The following is a 23,962-nucleotide window of genomic DNA, read 5'->3' as shown; positions in this document are numbered from 1 at the left end:
AGCATCAGAGGAAGTCTTTATATGCCCAAGACAACAGGAGACTGAAGTTGGGGAAGGCTTCTTTGACAAGAGCATCACCGGGTAACTACAGAAACAAAGGTAGCGTTGTGGATACATCGAAATAAATGTACAACTTCTCACACACCATCCCAGCTCTGAGGAGCTCCATCAAAAGTCTAAGACTGGCTTGATCAAATTAGCAAAATCAGACCTTAAAATATATTAGGAATAAAAGCAATTTCTTAACAATAAGGCACAGCAAATTAACTGCGAACCTGGTCTCCTGGGTTCCGAGCCCTGACCTAACACTCCAGTCCCATTATGGCCCTCTTTATACCAAAACCAACTGAAACTATAAGTTCTTAAAAATTAAATAGATGTAAACGTATTGATAGTCTGATTGGAAGGTGCAAAGCAGTTCAAATTCAAAAGAAGGAAAACCTGGGCAGGTAAATCTGTTTTCATCACAATGGTTTCTCCAGATGATTTCTATATATGTCCCCTAGTTTGGTGGGACAGGACCTTAGAGGATGTGAAGGGGACAGTTCTTATTGTTACAGAGACCTCATGCCCAGGGAAAGCCATGCACTCACCACACTGTGACTGAGAAGTGAGTGCTCCCAGCCCACACCCTGCCCCTAGGGAATGGGGAGAAATTCTTCAGGTTCCCTTTATAAACAGAAGAGACCTTTCCTTCCCTGATTCCTGTGGGCTGAGACCAGGAAAGCCTTAATGTCAACAGCTTCACTTAGACTAGAGTCTAGCAGGGTTAGCAGAAGCAAAACAAGTACTCTCCATTCCACTCCAAGAGGGGTGCTTTCAACCCAGATCTCAGTGTTCCCATACCATGAGCACAAAGGCACTCCGTTGCTGTAAGTGAGAGCTAATGTATAAACAGAGGCAGACGTGGGGGACTTCAACTGCTGGGATCATCAAGAACAAACTCTAAAGTGTGGTTTAAAAAGGATTGAGGGCCTGGTGAGATGGCTAAGCCAGCAAGGTATTTTGCCTTGCTAAACATAGTCTAGATTCTCAGCATGAGCACAAAATCCAGGCATGGTGGTTGTGGGAGTCTGTTATTCCCATGCTGGGGAGACGGACAGGGAAGGAGACCTGACCTAGGCTGGCTAGACAGCCAAGCTGAATTCACAAGCAAGTGCAGTAAGCCCCCACCTCAAAGGATGTGGCAGAAAGATTCTGTATGTATGTGCTTCTTGGAGATAAACACAATATCCATGAGTAGTTACACTTCGAAATCAGTGGGACTGGCTTCAAGATGGCTCTCTCAATGGGTAAAGGTGTTGCCACTAAGCCTGATATCCCCAGGAAAACGCAACGGAAGAAGAGACTCGCACCTTGCACACTGTCCTCTGACCTCGGCACACACAGAATATACAAACGAACAAATAAATGCAATAAAACTGTTTGAAAGGTCAGACCAATAAAGGCAAGATGTCAATGAACAAGAGACCACTGTGGGAGGCTACAGACTGCTGGCGGAGATGAGAGATGATTAATTTGACTTACTATACGAACAATGTATGGACTGACAGGCATTGTGTGATGAAGTCGCTGCTCCCTAGAGCAGAGTTAAATGAGATGCCCACCCAAGGCTTCCTTCAGCTTCCCAGGGAGTTTTCCAGGCTGGGCACTGTTGGTTGGAAAGACAATCCCTTCTTCTTCTCTCGACCGATTTTCCTTTAAAATCTTATCAAAAGTCCCTCTTCACTTCCTTGTCTCTCCAATCAGTCTCTCTCTGTTCTGATAGAAGTACAACACTGTTTTTGATTCACCAGCCTTATATGGAAACTCTTGGGTTTAGATGTCATAATCAAAATGGGGTGGTAACTGCATCAAGGTAGACAAATAGATCATGTTAGGGCAAGTAGGCAGCCGCCAGCAAAACTCCGAGCTTCTATCCATAACTCAAACCATAAAGGAAAGTGAAGTGAACTTGATCCCAGGCTGGAGTGTGAAGCCTAAGTTACAGAATGGTGGGGGACAATGTGTGACACGGTCAGAAAGAAACTTCAGAAACAGTCCCACGTTCAGAGAGCACTCGTCTCAATCAATCAATCAACCGATAAATGAAGAAATAAATAAATAAAATATTTAGGCAGTCATTGGTGAGACTCTATAGGTTTAGCTTCTGAAACTTTCACTCATATGACTATCTAAACATGAGCTGAACCCCAGCCATCCTCAAGCATATGACTCGATCAAGAAGGGATCGTTTAGTGTTCATGCATACAACATGGATGTTGTGGTCACTCTTAACTGGCAACTCAATACAACCTAAATCAATCTAGGAATAGAATCATGAGGAGGAATTAATTAGGTCAGGTTGGTTGGAGACCGTGCCTATGAGAGACTGTCTTTTGTTAATTGACATGGAAAGACCCAGCCCAGAGTGGACATTACTTCCTGGTATTGATCAAGTTCAGGGCTGTGTAGGAGCGAAAAACTCAGGCTAAGCACACGCAAGCAAGGGAGCATGCATTCATTTCTCTCTGCTCTTGACGGTGGGTGTCATGTGACAGTCATGTGACAGTCATGTGACAGCTGCTTCAAGTTACTGTAGCCCTGACATCCCTGCTACAAGGGACTATAACTTGGAACTGTGAACTGAATTAAATTCTTTCTCCCTTAAGCTGATTTTTTGACATTTTATTTTTACCATGTTTTATTTTAACAACAGAAATTAAACCCAGTGGATAGATAAGTCCCAGAATAATCAAGGTGTCTGGGGAAGCTAACCCCAGAGAAGAACAACTCCTACACAAAGAAAGTGAGTTTGTTTCTTTCATAGTCTAGAAGAGGCAATCAAATTTACGTCAACAGAAAGCACATTAATGGCTCACTGGGAACAGGAAAGGCAGTGTGGACAGAAGAGAGGGATTACAGAGCTGTGGTGGAAACTTTCTACTGTTGGTGTCCTACGTGTTTACATCAAAATGAATTAAATTATATGTCTTAAAGATATGCAACTTCTTAAAACTCAATTATATATCAATAAAGCCTCACCAAAGAAGTTATTTAATGAATTAAGAAAAATTAGTAAAAATTTGAAGATATCACTGAAAAATGCATCCACATTGTGTATCCATACAGACACAAACATTACTAAAGGTAGAAAACATGCAAGTCTGGTCTAGTGGTGCATTCTGTAAGACCACATTCAGGAGACTGAAACAAGAGAACCACCAGTTCAGCCTTGGCTACACAGTGAGACCTTGTTTCCAAAAAAAAAAAAAAAAAAAAAAAAAAAAAAAAAAAAAAAAAGCTGGAGAGAGGTTTCAGTTGGCAACTGTCAAATAAACACAAAGACCGAGCTGAACAGGTACCTGAGCTGCAATCCCAGATACAAAACTAAAGAACAAACAAGGATGGTGCTGTGCACGTGTAATATGAGCACTGGGGAAGTGCACAGGAGCAGATGGATGCCTGGGCAAGGTACAGGCCAGTAAGAGATCCTGACTCAAAAATAAAGTGAAGCTGAGAACAGACCTGAGGTATATCTCTGACTTCACATACACCAGAACACATGTGAATGTTCATACACATGTACCATACACAAGAACGTGTATACACATGCACATACACGTGCACATGCACACACACACACATGCACAAAGAAGAGAAAGTCTAAGAAACATTACTTTCCCATGTTTAGAAAGAGAGGAGAGAGTGGGATAGAAATGGTGCGTGAGAAATGATGGCCAAGGGATTTTCTACGAAGATCATCAAAGCCCAGAGGATTCTGGATGGGCTACATAAAGGGTAACCTCTAACCCCAAGTGTCACGGTAAAATGGTGAAACACAAACACCAAAAGAACAGCTTTAATAGCAGCCAGACATAAAGACATTTCACAGACAAGAGAAGTGGCCAACAGCGGACTTCCACAAAACAGAAAATAAAGAGGGTGGAAGAAGAGCCTTGATGCCTTGAGCAAACAGGAGTGTTTACCTAGAGCCCTGTAGCCAGAAGAAATGCTGCCCATCACCAGGATGAGTGCAGCTATTTCAAACTGATGACAACCAGGGAAGTCTTCTTTTCTGCAGGAATTCTGAATGAAGTACAACAAGGATGATCCAAAATGCATCCAGAAATGAAAAATGAGGCAATTCCATAGGCCAAGATTAATAGGGTGGCTTTAAAAACTAAATGCTAGACAGAAGAATATATACACAGCTTTGAACAGGTAAAGAATCTATACTATCTAGACTCTCACAGGGTCCTGTAAATTATATTTATCATTTAAAAGATTCAAAACAGCTAACATTAACAAGCATGAAAGAAGAAGGATGAACCTCACTCACAGAATGTAATACCTCACAGCAATGTCAGGAAGACGGATAGTTAGGTAGGTGGGTAGGTACGTAATTGGGCAGCAAGATAAATTGATGGATGGATGGATGGATGGATGGATGGATGGATGGATGGATGGATGGATGGGATGCATGACTGATATATGCATGAGTGGATAAATAGATAGATAATTAGATGGACAAATGAATGAATACACAAGCTACTGCCCCAGCGCCATGCCTGCCTGCCTGCTGTCATGCTGCCCATCAGACTGAAACTCTCTGGAATCATGACCCTCAAACTAAGTACTTTTTTTTATAAGTTGCCTTGGTCATGCTGCTTTATTAGGCAATTGAAAAGTAACTCAGACAAGGCCCTTGCTCAGAGCTTTCTTGCTTCTCTATGTCCAACTCCACATATTCAACTTTGAGGATCTTCTAGAGAAGTTCCCTGGTAAAGATGCTTTCTCTTGACTCCCACAAGGTAAACTATTAAGGTAAAAATATTCAAACTCAATTCTGTGGAGGTAGACATGGAAGAAAGCTGAGAAATATAGCTGAAGATTCAGTGCTGAAGAGAGGTAGGGACTGGGGTATTCACAAAACATAGCTTTCACCTACCAGGGTGGCTACTACTTCTCTCTGGCCAGTTGCAACCACTCAAGAAGACAAGACTTGTGTTCTCAAAACTTCTGAGCACTTGAGATGAGTGGAAAATAAAGACACTTGTATGAAATCTGGTTTTGATGACATGGCTGTAACTTTTAGACAGACCCCTTACTTGATACACTTGGCACAAGAGCTGTTGCTGAGCTCTTAAAGCCTCCTAAAAGATGTCTTTGGCCTTATCTAGAAAATAGTGCCTCCAAATGTTCAGAGGAGTATTCCCAAGCCTTGAGATTGCTGGGAAATTCTCTTTGCTTCTCTGGATTTTTATTTTTTTTCTGCAAAAGATACACATTGCTTGCAAATACTTAAAAAAAAGTCTTAAAAGCAATAATTAACACATACTCTCACCGCATTGGCTGGCTGGCTGGATTTTCAACTTGGTTATCTCAAACATTTACTGTGTCCTACCTTAGAAATATACCAGTAAACAATTGCATGGTTAGTGGAATCATGCTGGATGGGCAATGGGTAGCAGAGGCAGATCTGGAGCCACAGAACTCAAGATCAATAGAATAGGAGCCTCCCTCTGGAGCCAAGCCACCATTTAATGCCACATTCAGTTCCTGGGGGTTTAACTAAGTAGCCATTTGCAGCTCCTGATACCAGGCTAGTGAGGAAGGGGAAGAGGAGGCCACATATCTTACCTCTTGGATTGAAGCATCAATTTCTTCTGCTTGGCATTCTCACGAGATGTCTTCACCCTCCTACGCCACAGTTCTTTCCTCCACCGTGGCCTGGACACTTGGTCCTCGGCCCTCAGCCCTGGGACTGTTGGATAGGGAAGCTGAAAATACCAGGCATGTTGGCATTATGTCACTCAAAGCCCTCATGTTGGGGACCACCATGATGGGTGTTTTCTCAACAGATAGGATGCCTACCTAATAGAAATCAAGTCACCCAAATGTGTTATCAAATAACCTGAGCCTATTCAGTATTTTTACCAGGCTACATGGTTGTATGCCACATGGAACCTTCCAGAATCATGCCTAGCTAGACCTTCAATGAAAATGTTGGATCTTTGATGTGAGTGGAGAATTAACCATCACCCATAGTCCCCCACCCTCAGGAATCCCTACAATTTGGAAAGATTTAAAGAAAAGATTTAAACCAGACTTTCAATCCCCACCCCCAACCTCTGGGAGAAGCAAGGTTGCTTGCAAGTCTCAGGTTCCACCCTTGTCTTCGTTCCATAAGCCCAATTAGAACTGAGGCCTCAGTGCTGTCCCCTTTAGCTCCCTGACCCCAAGCCATCTCCTAACAAGACCAAGACTTCAATGCTTTCAAGATGGGGCCATAAACTCATGGCTTAATTTCCAGGTTAGATTCCCCCTTGAGCTTCAGTCATATTTTCCTTGTTATCTTTGCTCCTGAGACCCTCAGAATTAGGTCTGAATGGCTCTGGTAATTATAGTGGAGCACTTTCTCTATGTGTTTGTTCCCTCTTTTGTTCTGCTTTGGTTTTCTGCCTGGAATTTATCTGTCAACATGACTTTCTGGTTTCTGGAGAGGTGACTCAGTTCAGAGTACTTGCTGCTCTTCTGAGGGACCTAAAAGTCCCAGCACTGACATCAAGTGGCTCACAGCTGCCCTTAACTCCAGCTCCAGAGGAGCTGATGTCCTGTTCTGTGAATTGCATACCCCACGGACAAAATTCAAAATGAAATAAAATATGTTGATTTTGGACTTTTTGGTTTTGCTTTTGTTGCTGCTGTTTTTATTTTTGTCTCTGTTTCTACAAATAGAATGAAGTATTATGTCTAATCATAAATACCTTACCTGGATATGCTAGCAAAAATCTCTCTCTTTCTCTATCTCCCTCCCCCACCCCTCCCCTCCCCCTCCCCTCCCCCTCCTCTCTCCCTCCCCCTCCTCTCTCTCTCTCCCTCTCTCTCCTTCCCTCTCCCTCCCCCTCTCCCTCCCCCGCCCCCCTCCTCCCCCCCCCCCCCTCTCTCTCTCTCTCTCTCTCTCTCTCTCTCTCTCTCTCTCTCTCTCCACAAATGTGGAAGCAAAAGAACGATCTTGAGTGTCATTTCTCAGGAGCCGTCAGCTTGTATTTTGAGCCACTGTCTCTCACTAAGCCCCCAGAGACCATCTCCCCAGTGCTGGGGTTAGAACACAGCCTGCCATCCTTCTTGGCTTTTTAACTGTGGATTCTCGGGCCCTCATGGTTATGTGGCAAGTACTTTACCAACTCAGCCACGACCCAGGTTCCAGTACAATAGTTTTTTTACTATGTTGCTTTTACGAATTTGCTTAGCTTTGTTCCTATCCAGGGCCTTTATTTTTCCCAGCCCACATATGGTAGCACTAGCCTCTCTTGGGAGCAGAGAACCTCCTAATGGTGGTGAGATTCACAGGGATAGATTCATGAGCTCTCTCTCTCTCTTTCTCTCCCTTCCTCTCTTTCTTCCTGTTTCACTCTCATGTTTGCCCAGTCCCCAGGCTGAGCTGGTGTTACCTCAGGTGTCTGCGTAGATCCTTCTCCTCCTCGGCCCGTCTGGGTCCTTCCTCTACTGCTCTCAGGCAATGTTTTGTTACTGTCACCCTGGAGGTTTCTATTAGGCAGGGATGAAGCCAAGTGTCCAGGAGCTGCCCTCTGCTGCTCTGCAGGCAGGGGCAGGCTTCGACTTAAGCAACACCATGTGAGCTGGGGCTCAGCCTTAAGTGACGGGAAGGAGCTTGTGGCCTCACCGCTCCTGGGGTTTCCTAAGCTGTGTGACAAGGCCAGTTTCTGCTGGTTCAGGGAAATAGCCTGGGGCTTTGTGAAAGTTGTAAGGAAATAGTATGCTTGGGATAGAAAGCAGGTGGGCAGCCCTTCCTTGGTTTCTAAAGGAGGACCTTCTGCGGCATTCTTAGGAGGCGTCCCCAGCTTCTGAGATGGTGTCCAAGGGTTTAAGAGATTCCCACATGTCCTAGCTCTTGCTGGCGGGCTGTCTGTGCAGAGGCAAGGAATGGCATGGGCCTTACTCACTACCCCCTGGGCCACGTGAATGTCACAGGTGTGGGTAGACAGAATGGAGGCTATCTCCTGGATGGTGCTGGTTCTGGGGTCAGGAGAGCGTCTAGTCCCTCGGATGCTGTCGCTGGTCCTGTCTCTTTTCTCTCTTCCTGTCTGTGCCTCTTCTTTTTCATCCCTTGACTTGGACCAGCTAGGGTCCTTAGGGCTGCCCCCTGCCTCACCTGAGCCTGAATATGCTCCAGGTGGCTGGAGCATTCCCAGTTCTGATCCAACAAGAAGGGCCTGTTCTACAGGCTGTGTACTTGTACACAGAGAGTCTGAGCCTTTTCCAGACCCTGGAGCAACCAGAGATAAGGGGTTTTCTCCTTGAGGTAACCTGAGGAGGTACTTGGGAGCAAAGGATACACCTGACTGAGCAGTAGGGACACCAGGATCCTGGAGCTGGGCAGGCAGCAGGGAATGAAGTCCAGGAGTCCTGGATACAGAAGGCAATAGGGAATCCTGGTCTTCTAGCCCTAAACATCTCAGGGCAACAGCAGAAGCAGCTGAAGAGACATCTGAGGGCTCTGGGGCTGTGGACACATGCAGGATACTCTTATTTGAGCAACCCAGCACTTCCCGAGGGTCACTGTCCTGTTTCTGGGATGGCTGGGGGTCAGCCTGCACAGAGCCTCCTGAGGTCTCAGTTTCCAGAGGCCCTGGCTGCTCCTGATGGTCCAGCCCCTCCACCTTCAGTCTCTTTCTCTCTGAGGGTAACTTGTCTTCTGCAAGCTGTGGAGCCACAGACCCACCACTGGACCGCCTGAGGACAGTTTGGACCCCAGGGCTGGTTTCTTTTATAACCTCACCACTTGGGTCTGGTGAAGCTGTCTCAGGAGCTTCTAAGTCTCTTCCTTGGCAAGGCCCAGGCATTGGAGGCAGCTGGTGTCCCAGGTCCAATTTCCCACTTGGAGAGAGCAAAGGGCTCTTGCCACTCAAGCAGAGGCCATCTGTGCTGCCAAGGGTAGGAGATGACTTGACTCTGGCCACCGCCTTCAGCTGCTTAAGAGACTCAGCCTCCAGTGAGTCTTCCAGGGACGGCCGACTTCTCCAAGACCCCGGCTTAGCCCCCGCTGTAGTGTCTCCAAGGATAGGGATCCTATTGTCTTGAGACAGGCCTGCATCGTCACTCCCTCCTATCTGTTCCTGAGGAGGAGGAAGGCCCAGTTCTGTCCCTTGGGCCGGCTTCACCTCTCTGTGTTTCTGTCTTCCCTGGTGGTTGGTCTTCATTTTCTGGTATATCCTCTTGAAGGTCTCATTTCCATATACTTGCCATTTCTCCTGGGAGAACATCCTTTGCTTCCTCTGGCTACACTTTTTACTGGCTCTGCCCTTGTACGCCACACCTTCCTTTGCCACAGCTCTCTTTCCATCCGGGTCCTCAGCTACAGCGGAGGGGTCTCCAGTGGGCGTACATGGCAGGTCCTCCACAGCAGCCTGTCTCACCAGGGCCCGGGGGTGACCACTGGGGATGCTTGCCAAGGTCAGTCCTGGGCGGCACCCCAGCCGGGCTGAGGTGAGCCTGGGGCTCAGGGCCTTCTGCACCCCTGGAACAGCGTCCTGTGAGTCCCGTGGTGGCTCTGGCCACAACTTAGAACCCTCGACGAAAGGCAGCGAGTTGCTTCTGGTGACAGGGACACACTCCACTGTGGTGGAGAGCTGCGTGGGGACTGAGTGGAAAAAAAGAGGCCTGGCCTTTTCCAGGGGTGTGAAGGTGGAGAGGGCCGGACTGAGGGCAACCCTTCTGCGGCTGGGCTCCAGCGCCCGGATGTCAAAGTGGAAGGAATCCTTGTATGTATATGGCATGGGCAAGTCGATGCTGCCCTGCTTAGATAGCACAGTCTTGCGGGGCCGCACATGGTCCAACTGTGGGTCGTCCACTACTGCCTGGTTGTGAGAGATGAGCAGGGCAATTCGTTCCTCCAGCTTCTTCTTCTCTATCTCCAGGCTGGGTCCTGGTGTTCCCTGTTCCGCCCTGTTGCCCGAGGAGGAACAGCCAGGGCCTCCTTCCCCCTCCGACTCCGCGCTGTGCTCCGATAGGCTATGCAAGGGGCTAGAGGCAACAGGGGGCTGCTCCACACTGTCTGAGCGTGACAGGTAGCCAGAGTCTGTGCTCTCACACTTCCTCAGCTGGCCCTCCAAGGCCCTGGGGTCCCAAGGCTTCTCTGAACAGGTCTCCTGCTGTCGCTGCAGGAAGCCTGGCTTTGGTTCTGGCAGCTTCCGCCTAGGCTGTGGGCTGGCTAGTGGAAACTCAGGTGATACCATCTGGGTCTGATCCACAGAGGCCTCCCTGTGAGAAAGGGTGGCCCCGAGAGAGTCCACCTTCCTTTCCCTGTTCTGAGCAGCAAGGGTAGGGTGGACACTTGGAGAAAGGGCTCTCTCTGGAGCTCCTTCATCTCCACGACTATCCACTGAGGCAGTCTCTCCGGGCCTGTCTCCCTCCTCCAGAAGGCTGCTCCCACTCCCCTCAGACTCCAAGGACAAGCGGGAGTTGTTGAGATGTGTTTGTGTCCGCCTGTGTTTATACAGGTTGCTCTGGGTCTTAAAGGCGATGCCGCAGGTGGGGCACGGGAAGGGCCTCTCGCCTGTGTGGGACCGGATGTGTTTCTCCAGCACACTGGGCTTCAAGCAGTCCCGGCCACAGTGTGGGCACAGGTACTTACCAGTACTCTTTACCCTGCCTGTGCTGACCAGTGCGGACCCCACACCTGGGGAGAGTACAGGCAGTGTGCCTACGATGTTCACAGTCAGAGCTGGGGTAGCTGGCTTGCCCACCTGGGTGGCACTGGGCCCTTCAGGCTGCAGCAAGGGACTGAGGATGAAGGGTACGCTAGCCCCCTCCAGGCTGCCTGTTACCAGGGGTGCACGTGGCTGGAGCCCCCCGGGAGGTACCGTGTGGTATAATGGGACAGGCCAGGCCTTCAAGAACACAGTTGGGGCCAGGCCCTGCTCCGGTGGCAGGATGACAGGTCCCAGGGTCAGGCGAGGTGAGGCCTGCCCACCTGGGCCCCCTGGAATGCCAGGTACAGAGGCTTGCTGATCCGTGGACGACGGGGGAGGGTGAGTAGGTTCTGAAGTCTCCATTCCTCATCATTTGTGTAGTCCAGGATTATGTCAACCTGTGGGAGAGAACCACACTTTACCATGGGGTCTCTCTTCTTCCCACTAGAAGGTATTGTGGTACCCTCTGTGAACCCCAACCACAATCTTCCAGGACTCTTGTCCTCAAGTTTAGAAAGGTATGGTGTTGCCAAACTGTAAACCTAGCTACTCAAAGGACTGAGACAGGAGGATCACAAGTTCTAGCCCTGCTTCGATGACAGAGTGAGAGCCTGTCTCAAAATAAAACATTAAAAAACATCTAGGGATGTATCTCAGTAAGAGAATACTTGACTAGCATGCAACAGGGCTCTCGATTGAATACTCAGCGCCACACATGCACACCCCTACATACAGAGTGTTACACACACCCCTACATACAGAGTGTTACACACCCCCCTACATACACACATACCTATGCAGTCACACACACCTACACGAGCACAGGTGAGCACCCCGCTGAGGTGGCTACCATTCACAATATCTACTCCAAAAGTTCAAATCCCTTTCTTGCCTATGATGCCATTTCTAGATCTACAAGATCTCCGGAGTAAGGCCCTTCTCACTCTGAGGCTCTGAGCCTTCCACCAGGAGGACTACAGTAAGAACTTGGTGGGGTGGGGTCAGGGTGGGGCTTCCTGGATTAGGAGACTAAAACGCAGGGCTGAGGGGCAAACTTGAATTTCAGAAAAATTACACACCATACTTTGAACTCATGGAAGCATGGCCCAAATACCGCATGGTGAGTTCTCATAGTACAAGCTTGTCCCTGCGCCCAAAGGGTGTTGTTTATGCTAAGACATTACGACCTTGTCAGGTTCAAATGTAAACAGGAACCCTGTGTTTGGTGTCATATCATTCCATGGAGTAGTCGTCCAACTTCAGGATGAAGCCTAGGCCTCTACATAAATCCCTGTCTCATACAGTTGAGATTAAGTCAGTTTCTGATAGGCCGGGAGAAGCAGATAAACCATTAGCAGGCTACACTCGTTCTTGAAATCATGAAGGGAAACTCAGATGATGGAGGGACATGTTAGGTAGGCTGGTGACACCATCACCCACCTAAGCTTGTATGAGCGTCGTACGACCCACGGACAGTTCCTCAAGGAAACTGAAAACCCCAGTCTTCACCAGTCCCTCTCAATCCCCCACTCCTGCCCCGCACCCCCAGCATCATTGCGCTGGGATAACAAGGCCACTGCGAGGAAACACTGACTCAAGGAAGCTGACGTTAGATTTTCCAGCAAGTTTGTGAGCCAGTTGTAAAACACTGCCTCACTTCTGATCAAATTGTGCTAGATGCAGTGGTTCGTGCCTGTAATCCCAGCATTTGGGGGCCGAAGCAGGAGTTACAAGCCAGCCTGGGCTACGTAGCAATGCCCTGTTTTAAGAAGTTGAAAAAGAAAAAGGAAGCTTTATAAATAGACTACGAAATAAATTATGTTGAAAGAAAAGATACTACAATTATATATATTCTCTTTTAAAAAACTATTATTACTACGTGTGTGTGATGTGTGTGTGGGCGCATAGAGCTCAGAGGACAACTTTGTAGAATCAATTGTCTTTCTGCTTTTATGTGAGTCTTGAACTTATGACACCAGACTTTTGTACCAAGCCCTTTTAGCTATTAAGTTTTACAGCATGAGGCCTTACGTGTGTGTGTGTGTGTGTGTGTGTTGTGTATGTGTGTATATGTATGTGTGTGTTGTGTATGTGTGTATGTGTGTATATTGTGTATATGTGTATATATGTATGTGTTGTGTGTGTGTTGTGTATGTGTGTATATGTATGTGTGTGTTGTGTATGTGTGTATGTGTGTATATTGTGTATATGTGTATATATGTATGTGTGTTGTATGTGTGTGTTGTGTATGTGTGTATGTGTGTATATTGTGTATATGTGTATATATGTATGTGTTGTATGTGTGTGTTGTGTATGTGTGTATATGTATGTGTGTTGTGTATGTGTGTACGTGTGTATATTGTGTATATGTGTATATATGTATGTGTTGTGTGTGTGTGTTGTGTATGTGTGTATATGTATGTGTGTGTTGTGTATGTGTGTATGTGTGTATATTGTGTATATGTGTATATATGTATGTGTTGTGTGTGTGTTGTGTATGTGTGTATATGTATGTGTGTGTTGTATATGTGTGTACATGTGTATATTGTGTATATGTGTATATATGTATGTGTTGTGTGTGTGTTGTGTATGTGTGTATATGTATGTGTGTGTTGTGTATGTGTGTATGTGTGTATATTGTGTATATGTGTATATATGTATGTGTTGTGTGTGTGTTGTGTATGTGTGTATATGTATGTGTGTGTTGTGTATGTGTGTATATTGTGTATATGTGTATATATGTATGTGTATATGTATGTGTGTGTTGTATATGTGTGTACGTGTGTATATTGTGTATATGTGTATATGTGTATATATGTATGTGTTGTGTGTGTGTGTTGTGTATGTGTGTATATGTATGTGTGTGTTGTGTATGTGTGTATATTGTGTATATGTGTATATATGTATGTGTATATGTATGTGTGTGTTGTATATGTGTGTACGTGTGTATATTGTGTATATGTGTATATGTGTATATATGTATGTGTTGTGTGTGTGTGTTGTGTATGTGTGTATATGTATGTGTGTGTTGTGTATGTGTGTATGTGTGTATATTGTGTATATGTGTATATATGTATGTGTTGTGTGTGTGTTGTGTATGTGTGTATATGTATGTGTGTGTTGTGTATGTGTGTATGTGTGTATATTGTGTATATGTGTATATATGTATGTGTGTTGTATGTGTGTGTTGTGTATGTGTGTATGTGTGTATATTGTGTATATGTGTATATATGTATGTGTTGTGTGTGTGTTGTGTATGTGCGCTTACAAAAGATTAAAGTTGGCCTCTGCTTCATGCAATATGCAAAAGAATAATTCAAAATAGATCAAAGACATAAATGAAAGATCAAAAGATCTAAGACTCTCAGAAGACATAGTTAAACCTGGACTTTGATTTGGCAGTGACTCCAAGACGCATGCCAAAGGCACAGCCAGTAAAGGGAAAAGTAGAAAAAATGGACTCATCAGCGTTCAGAACACTATCAAGAGTGAAGAGCCACACGGTGGGAGGAAGCATAAGATCTGATGGAACGAAGGACGTGAGACCAGGTCTTAGGTATCTGCCATACAGGCATAGAGACCTGGGTTTGGATCCCCAGGGCCTATGTGAAATCCAGGTGCAGGAAAGCATGTCTGTAGCCCCAGTGCTGGGGAGGCTGAGACAGACAGATCCCCAGAGCATGATGCCTAGCCACTCTAGTTAAATCAGTGAGCTCCAGCATCAGCGAGAGGCTCTGTCTGTCGTAATAAAGCTGAGGGGCCGGCAATGCTGTTCAGAAGGTAAAGGTGCTTGCTGCACAAGTCCCACGACTTAGCTTCGAACCCCAGAGCCCACATAGAGGTGGAAGGAAAGAATTGGCTTCACACCGTTGTCTTCCGGCCTAACACTGTGGAATATGCACACCATTCACTGCCAGACAAGCACTCACATGCACGCACTCATACACACTAGCACTCGCATAGTAATAATAAATAAAAAAAATTAAAGACTTCAAAGTAATAAAAGTTAATAAGCAGAGAGAGCTCCAGGAAGACACTCAGAGTTGACCTCTGACCTTCCCACGCATCCATACATGTGATCACAAACATGCACACACACACACACACACACACACACTACACACACACACACACACACACACACAGAACTCTTTAGAACTCAATGACAAGAATCCAAATAACTCAACTCTAAAATGAGCAGGACCTAAAAGGTGGCTCAGTGGCTAAGGGCCCTTGCTGCCAAGGCAGACAACCTGAATTTCATCCCTGGGGCTGACATGTAGAAGAAGAGAACTGACTCCAACAAATAGTCCTCTGACCTCCATATATGCACATGTCTCTGTCTCTGTCTCTCTGTTTCTTTGTCTCTGTCTCTCTGTCTCCCTGTCTCTGTCTCTGTCTCTCTGTTTCTTTGTCTCTGTCTCCCTGTCTCTGTCTCTGTCTCTCTGTCTCTTCTCTGTCTCTCTGTCTCTTCTCTGTCTCTTCTCTCTCTGTCTCCCTGTCTCTCTGTCTCTGTCTCTGTCTCCTTCTGTGTCTCTGTCTCTCTGTCTCTGTTTCTGTCTCTCTCTTTGTCTCTGACTCTCTGTCTCTCTGTCTCTCTGTCTCTCTCTGTCTCTCTCTCACACACATACACACACACACACACACAGACGTCCACACATACACAAATGAATAAATGTAATTAAATAAACAAGGACATTGGAGAGAGGCAGAGATGAGAGGGTCTCAAGATTGAGGTTCATCTAAGCTACCTAGGAAGGCCCTACCTCAAAACACGTTTGGAAAGAAAAGGCCAATGGGATAGTTTCCCACTCACTAGTATGGCACAGTAAGGACAGTGAGCTGAGAGTAGAGTCCTTGTAAGGGTGACTCCATGAGGCCTCCACAGAACAGAGTTTGGTAGTAGTGTGTGACTATTTCCTCTAAATTCGAACTCTCTCTCTCTCACAAGAAGGAAGGAGGTTCCTTAGACTCAAGACTGGGGAAGTGGCAGGACCTGCCTTCAAGTTCTACACACAGTATAGGAGCTGGGAGAGGAGACTCTTTGGTGGAGATGCCCGCAAGGTGTGTGAGCTCCTGCTTTACCAGTTCATTACCCATGCTGGGGTGGGCTGTCAGGTAACGTCACTTTGTCACTGTGTTACTATGACCCCAATAAACTCGTTGGTTCATCAAGTTTTGTTTCATTTTGCTCTGTTTTGTTTTGTTTAAGATAATGTCCTCCATCTGACTTTGAATATATAGCAATCCCCCTGCCTCAGTCTCCTGATTGCTGGAGTTACAGACATGTACCACCACGCCCAACTTAAATTCTTTTCTCCCTTGCGTCCTTGCTTCTTTTTCTTTGTTCTTGTTGAGTTAAGGTCTTGCTGAGGTGTCCAGGCTGGTCTGAAATTTGCTATCCTCCAGTCTCAGAACTCTGGATATGGGGTTTACTGCTGCGTACCACCAGGACTGGTAGGTGAAACAATTTATGTGAAAAGAAAATTTGTCTGCATCTAGCATGGAGAAGAGCTGGATTCATCTAAGTTTTCAATAATAGTATCAAAAAATAATAGAATTTTTGGAACTATTGCCCAGTGGCTCTTCCCACCCCTGCCTCTCCTCCATCCCTCAGCATTCATTCTCACCCTCCATTCACAGGATGTGGCTCCAGTGCGGCTCCCAGGGAGAGGTAATTAGGGAGGCTTTAGTGGAGTACACTGCCAAGTTGCTGTGTGTCACCCCTTAGGTCCAGCCATGGGCACAGGGACCGCCAGCAAATCTGGGGTTGACTGCCTCAGACTGCCGTGGAAGACATTGTCTCCTGACACCTGAGTACTACCACAGGCTCTGTCTGGTGTTCTGGGGGGCCTTGCAGGGAAGGATACCCCAGTTGGTTCTGAAATGGTGTCTGAGGGTTGATGGGTAAGGCTACTGTTGAAGTCCCCGCTGCAGAATCAGAGTCAAGACATCTGAGTTCTGAGCCTAGATTCTAAGGAAGGAAGTGTAATGAGCAGAGTCTGAGCTAGGAGCACTTCTCTGATAGTCCCAGTAGGTGGGTGGGGAGGAAGTGGAAGGGAGGGGAGCCAGAAGGAAGGGAGGAGTACTTCCCACCTCAGCCTGCCTCATGGGGAGTTGAGGGAGAGGTAAATGGGACCCCATGCCAGGCAGTCTGCAAAAAAGCAAGTGTCCTGAAGGGAGCAACCAGAAACCCTCATGTCCTCCTACGGAGCTATATCCCTGCAGAGGAGGAAGATGCTACGTGAGGGAGGAGTCGCAGCAGGTAGCAGCGGAGATGAAGCCCAGTGACAGGTGGCTCCAGCAACAAGCCTATTACTGGGGAGAACAAAATCACAGCCAGAACCGATTGTCGTGGGTTGGAGGCTCAGCCCTTAGAAACAGGGCATATCCACCTGCCACCCTTACAGCTTGGCTGTCTGAACCTGATCTGTAATCATAGCTGATCCCTGCTGGGACCAAACAAATGATACCCTTCTATAGGGAGACTGCCACTTTTGTTCAGGGTAAACTCTATGGGCACGGCTGATTTTAATGGAGGAAGGGCTAGTTGTGCTGTCCCTCTTTGGACTGACAGGAGGATAGAGTGGATGATACAGGAAGGAGGAGCATAGTCTAGAGTTCCCAGTCACATAGACCCAATGTCAAATGATCCCTCAAGGGCTGTCATGGAGAAAACTGGGCCCCTGCTCCTGTCCTGCCAGATGTGTGCCACCGCCCATTGAGCGTCCCATTCTCCAGTACAGATGTTTGGCTTTATGGATACGCATGTGTACACAAAGACTTTATGGAAGAGAGGTGATCCAAGGAAGACACGTAGTACAAAGGTAGCAATAGTGATTTTCGAAGTGTTCGATAGCAAGAACAGCCAGTCCCTCAAGGGGCCAGGGTAGAGAGGTAATACAAAACCCAGATGAGTTTGCAAAATTCACATCCAAGATGAGATACATGAGGGAGCAGTGGAGGGACCCTCGGAGGCACCAGTGGGTCGGATGCAGAAGCACTGACTTCCATGACAGTGTTGCCTAATTTCAGTCCATCGTGTGCCACAGTCACCAGCTTGGCCACCCAGCGTGGACTCTAGGCTTTAATATCTTTCCATTCCTGCATAATTCTCCCTCCTTCCTTTTGGAGGGGGGGTTTGGAAAACTCATTTTAAGAGGGAATGGGATACATGAGAGTGAGGACATATTGTGACCCTTGTGTGCTGCACATCCTCTCCTGTGACTCTCAAAAGCAAGAAGTCATCGTTCTACGATGGCCTAGAAACACAAGAACTTGCACACAGATGATTAATGTCAGCTTATTAATTATTAATGTCACAGTGAAAACAGAGAAGTGACTGAGACGTCCTTTAGTATTCTAAAGAATAAACAAACACGGACACAGTCAGACAACTGAGAATTATTCAGAAATAAAAAGACATGGGCAGTTAAGCCACCAAGAGACACAGGGAACCTTCAGTGCACACTGCTAAGTGAAAGAAGCCACTCTCTGCAGGCTGCTTCCTGTGTCACTCCAGCCTTGGACACTCTAGAACAAATAAAATGTGGAACAATAAAGTCTGTGAGTGCCACAGGTTGTAGGGGAGGAAGGGGTAAACAGGCACAGCCCAAAGGACACTTGCAGCCGTGAATCCATCCTGTGTGATACTGTCCGGGGGTAGCAGGCAGTAGACTATTGTCAAAACCCAGGATATGGGGAGGTGGCTCAGTGGATAAAGCTTTTAGTGTTGCCAGCATGAGAACCTGAGTTTGAATTCCCAGAAGCCATGTAAAGAGAGGCGTGGAGGAGTCCTCCTGAAATTCCAACACTGGGGCTGGTGGGGAAGACAGGAGGATCACTGGAGCTCACTGGACACAGTGCACTGTGTAGGTGTGTGTGTCCATGTACATATGCACATGTGTCTGTGGTTATACATGTATATAGTTTGCATGTGCATATGTACATGTGTCTGTATAGGTGTGCATATGCACATGTGTCTATGTAGGTGTGCATGTGCATATGCACATGTGTCTGTGTAGGTGTGCATGTGCATATGCACATGTGTCTGTGGGTATACATGTACATAGCTTGCATGTACATATGCACATGTGTCTATGTAGGTGTGTATGTGCATATGCACATGTGTCTTGGTTATACATGTATAAGTTTGCATGTGCATATGTACATGTGTCTGTGTAGGTGTGCATATGCACATGTGTCTGTGGGTATACATGTACATAGTTTGCATGTGCATATGCACATGTATCTGTGTAGATGTGTATGTGCATATGCACATGTGTTTGTAGGTTTACATGCAGAGGGCAGGCATCTTTCTCAATCACTCTCCACTTTAGTTCTGGAGGCAGAGTCACTTATTTGACCTTGGAGCTCACTTGTGCCATTAGGCTAAGTGACTGTGGAGCCTCAGGGATCTGTCTGTTCCCTCATGCACATGTATATGCATGGTCACACACATACATGTTTACACACACATGCATGTACACACACATATAGGTACACATGTACACACATGTAAAGAGAGGTAGGCATTGTGACTCTTGCTCATGACCTCAGTACTGAGATTAAGGTATAAGGGATGCTTCTAGCTTGAGGCCAGCCTGGGCTACATAGGGTATGCCTGTACAGTGATTACCCATGTACTCTCCTCTAGAAGGATTACAAGGGTCTCCAACATGTACTGGCACACGCAGTTTCATACATGAGTCCTAAGGATTCAAAATCAAGTCCTCTGGCCTTTTAAATAAGTACATCACAGATGGAGCCATTACCCAAGCTTCTGGTCACTAATTGGTCTAAAACTGCTCTAAAAGTGAGTATCAGCTACCTTTAAAAAAAAATCCAAGTAATGTTTAGGGGAGTTACCCATGAACAGAAGGCCATCCTCACTACCAACAACAGGCAGGTGTCCCACAATACTGTGCTTTGTCAGTGTAGGGACCATTAAAAGAAACACATAGCTTCTAGATTGTTTTGCAGTGTGTGTATTAGTGGCCACAGGTTGTGGTTGGAACTCTTGTGACTTCTCTAATTTAAATCCTAACCAGTGTCCTCCCTTCCCTGAATACTCAGGACAGTAGCAATGGCTTCCCAGTCAGTCCTCTGGCACCAGATGGCTTTTCTCTATGGGAGACACTACAGATAAAAAGGAGAAAGGTAGGTATTGGCTCTGATTGCCTCTGGCCCCTACTAGAGGCCACACTTCTCCCAGGAGGTCCCTTCCCATTCTAATCATGGTTCTGAGATGACAACACCCTTTCTTAGCCCTGGTACCCTCTAAGCATCTGCACGCCTTAACTAGGCCCTCTCTGGACAAACACCAAGCTCTGAATCACTCATGAGCACATGTCTCTTCTCTGTGTGCTGGTGTGTGTGTGCGTGCATGCATGCATGCCTGTGTGTGCACAGATGTCTGGCCTTCCAGGGCCCACAGTGAATTTACTATTTAAATTAGATGTGTGTGTGAATTTTCTGACAGAAAAGGGGTCTCTGCAACTTTTGTCATGGTCACAAAGGATGTAGAGGGTCTATACAAGGGCGGAATTTCCTGGTCCTGTGTTCCATCCCCTGAACAAAAGAGCCCATCTCCAAGGATGCCCAGGACCTGCCAGGCTCAATTGCTTGTTAGTTAGAGTAGAGTTTCACCTAAATTAATTCCATTTGGTGATGAAATTATGTTTTGCTTAAATAAATTAGGATAACTGGGCAGGCCAAGAGAGAGTTTACAAAGAGACAATGTGCAGAAAGCATGAGTGAGTCCAAGCACAAAACGATTCATGCTATCCACTAATTTTCATATACAAATGGCACGGCTCCTGTGAAGACGAGCAATAGGTTGCAGATGCTCCAGAGAGAAAACCTGACGTCTGACTGGCTTTGCCTTGGGGGGGGGGGGGAGAGAGAGAGAGAGAGAGAGAGAGAGAGAGAGAGAGAGAGAGAGAGAGAACTAAATCTGAATCCCAGGTTTACCCTCTGCTCACTCAGGGTGCTCATCAACTTGACAAATTCTAGAACCACTTAGGAGATAAACCTCTGGCCACTCTGTGGAGATTGTCTAGATTTGGTTAACTGAGATGAGAAGACCTGCCCTGAATGTGAGTGTGGCAATTCTCAAGGGATGGGGTGTCAAACTGCATAGAAAGGAGAAAGCAATCCCAGCAACCCTCTGTTTACTTCGTGGCTGTGGGTACAGTGTGACCAGCTGGTTCCACTTTCTAACTTTGAATACAAGGGGATCAGGTGCCTCATTTCCTAATTGTGAATACAATGTAGCCAGCTGTCCCACCTTCTAGATGTGGATACAATGTGACCAGCTTCCTCACATTCCTGCTGCCATGCCTTCCCTATCATGATGGGCTGTATCCCTTCAAATTCAGGGGACTTGAAGTTTCTTCTGTCAGTCATTTTGTTGCTGCAAAGAGACAAGTAACTTGGACAATCCATGACAAACTTGCATGGCTCAGTAAGTTTCCAGAGGCTTCTGGATCTCTCGTAGTCTCCATCACAGTCAAATGAGAGTAGTCTGCTGAAAACTATTCACACATTTGCTTTCCCCAGAAAATTCAGTTTTACCATGATCACCTTGAGGCTGGAGTTCCTCTACCTGAATGGAGACACACAGTTCTCATCTCTGTATTCCCGGAACTCCCAAACGCATTGTACAGCAACAATGCAAACTGAATTGCCCAGAATTCATCCGTGGGTTGCACAAAAAAAGGAGACAGCCATTTCCACTGGGTACTTCCCTAGTCAGCAGGCAGTAAGCACAGAGCTGAAGGAAAAGAGATCCCAGCCAAGGCTCCCTGAGTGGGTTCAGCCTGGCTATTTCTGGCATACAGGCATGGTGGTTCTTTCAACCATTTCTCAGTATTGGATGATCTATGAGCACCATGGTACTGTGCCCAGGACTCAAGATGCTTATAGTATCCTGCCTGCCTTGGCCATGAGAACTAGCCCAGGCTAGTGTACTGGGTGGTAAGTGATCATGTGGAACCCCGGCAGACATGCTCTCAAACTCAGACATATCCATAAGCCAGCAAAACAAGAAAAACACTACGGGGAATCTAGTTTAAACTGCACAGATTCACAGGCCAAACACAAGGTGGTCAATCTACACGGCCATGTTTAGGGATGTTTGTTGGACAGCAAGGTCCAGAGGAATTGCATGAAGATAGTCTCCTGAAGAGCATTAAAGGGCCATTTGAACTAAGGATGTCTTTGCCTTATGACCAGCTGGCCCCAAATGACACCCACTTTCCCAGGATGCATTGCTAGAACAGGTCATGAACTGATGGATGTTGAAAGATGCCATCGGGTCTGAGAGGCCCTTGGACTCTGGGAGATGGCAAGGTGCACATTTCTTCAGCCATCCCGAGGTCCATACACAGCACGAGCCCAACCAGAGTTCCTTCTGCCCATGGGAGCCTCAAGCCAGTGTGGTAGCCTGAGCTTCCCATCTGCCTCTCTAAAGAGCCTTGGGCATTCCACTCATATGCATTTAAAATCATGAAAGTTCTCTTTCTTGGTTTCTTATCTCCATCCAGCTTAACCACTTATATCAATTTTTTTATTTGAGGGGGGGGTAGTGGTGGTAGTGGTGTGTGTGTGTGTGTGTGTGTGTGTGTGTGTGTGTGTGTGTGTGTGTGTGTGCATGCAGGTGTAAGGGCGCACACATGGGGGCCAGAAGTCAACCTTGGATATAGCTCCTCAGGCACTGCTCATTTTATTTGATCAAGTCGGGGACTCTCCTGGAACGTTTCAGGGTGGCCATTTTAAGTGGGATGGGCAGGGAGAGCCTCACAGAGAAGGTTGAAACAAACCTGGTAGAAAACACATGGGTATCTAGGGGAAGGGGAAAGACAATCAAAAGACCCAAACCAATCAGACAGTGCAAAAGCCCTGATCCAGGAGCACATCTCTCGTGTTTGAGACATAGATGCATTTCTCATGTCCTGGGGATTTCAGGCCTTCACACATTCTAGGCAAGTGCTGTTCTATTTTGCCATATTCTTGGCCCTAAGGCCTCTCCCTCAAAGTTAAAGGACCTGCATTTATAGATGCTTGACAATATTTTGTGATTCTTTCTGGGCAAGTCTTTTATCTTCTGTGGGCCATTGGATTAGAAGAAGAGGAGGAGGAGGAGGAAGAAGAGGAAGAGGAAGACAAAGAGGAGAAGAAGGAAGAGAAAAGAAAGAATCATTCCATGTACAAAATGGCCCATGACAGATACTGGAGACTGTGCTCTGCTCCATAACAAGGGAAAGGACTGGCCGCAGGCTTGGGTAGCTGTTCTATGTGCCAAGTAGAGAGAGAAGGAAGGTCTTAAGCCTTCCTACTCCCTGGAAGATGGTGCTGAGACCCAAACCACCAGCCAGGGCTGCTCTTACGTGAACACCAAGCCTCACAGTCCCCAAGGGTAGCTGGAGGCTGTCCATGCTTCCTGTACCCTAGAACATGTCGGATGAAATAATGCTGCTCCGGTTGCCTTAGGTTATAAACAGAGCGGCTGGGAAGGGAGATAATGCAATTCTGAACGCTGCACTGGTGATGGTTATTGTTTTATATGATTACAATAATTTGCCAGGAAAGCAGCAAACAGATAGCATGCTGAGTTCAAAGCAAGATAGTAGAGTCCCCAGAGCCCATGTGAGTCAACTTTTTACGAGTTAAACTCCCCCTCCCCTTGTGACGGCTAATTTCCAAGGTCACCTTGATTGGATTAAGAAAAAAAAAATTGGTTTCTCTAGGCCCGTTCTGTCATTTACAAAGTTTGTGCTAGAAAACTGGGCAATCGAGTTAAAACAAAACAAGTCTCATGATAGGTTAAGTGAATTGGGGCTGCGTGACTGTTATCCTGGGCTTTGGGTGGCCAAAAGGCCAGACGCTCCTGGCTTGGGGTGCTCTTGGCTACATGGGTAGCTAGGAACTATGGCTTGGGTGGTTAACCTTCATGGCCAATCTGGCTGGGCTCAGAGTCACCTAAGAGACATATCTCTGGGCGTACCCCAAAAGCAGGAAGCCCAGCATCCCAGAACTGGATAAAAAGGGAAGAGAGAGGGGGGGAGGGAGGGGGGGAGAGGGAGAGGGGGGGAGAGGGAGAGGGAGAGGGAGAGGGAGAGAAAGATAAACAATAGCGTTCATTTATCTCTGCTTCCTGACCCATCCAGATGTGAGCGAGCGGCTGCTCCCCCTTTCACCCTGCGGCACCTTACATGATTTATGGAGCCCTCAAGCACAGATCTAAAATAAACCCTTTCTCCCCT

At 46.7% G+C, this 23,962-nt stretch overlaps 1 protein-coding gene across 2 annotated transcripts in view; it reads right to left on the bottom strand.

The window, feature by feature from the left end:
* Positions 1 to 23,962, bottom strand: part of Zfp831 (zinc finger protein 831) — a 120,412-nt gene that overhangs the window by 64,665 nt on the left and 31,785 nt on the right. Inside the window, exons 2-3 of one of the 2 annotated variants that reach the window (XM_039104080.2) lie at positions 7,437 to 11,095; positions 5,623 to 5,762 (exon numbers count right to left, since the gene is read on the bottom strand). In XM_039104080.2, the coding sequence (XP_038960008.1) occupies positions 5,623 to 5,762; positions 7,437 to 11,060 (3,764 nt within the window). In that variant the 5' untranslated portion in view covers positions 11,061 to 11,095. Of the gene's footprint in view, positions 1 to 5,622; positions 5,763 to 7,436; positions 11,096 to 23,962 lie in introns of those variants that run through there. The other variant, NM_001171096.1, reaches the window with a different exon arrangement.

The sequence above is a fragment of the Rattus norvegicus genome, chromosome 3 (assembly GCF_036323735.1).
Source record: "Rattus norvegicus strain BN/NHsdMcwi chromosome 3, GRCr8, whole genome shotgun sequence".
NCBI classification, from domain to species: domain Eukaryota; kingdom Metazoa; phylum Chordata; class Mammalia; order Rodentia; family Muridae; genus Rattus; species Rattus norvegicus.
The sequence above is the reverse complement of the archived record's forward strand: the minus strand, read 5'-3'. Positions and strand labels throughout refer to the sequence as shown.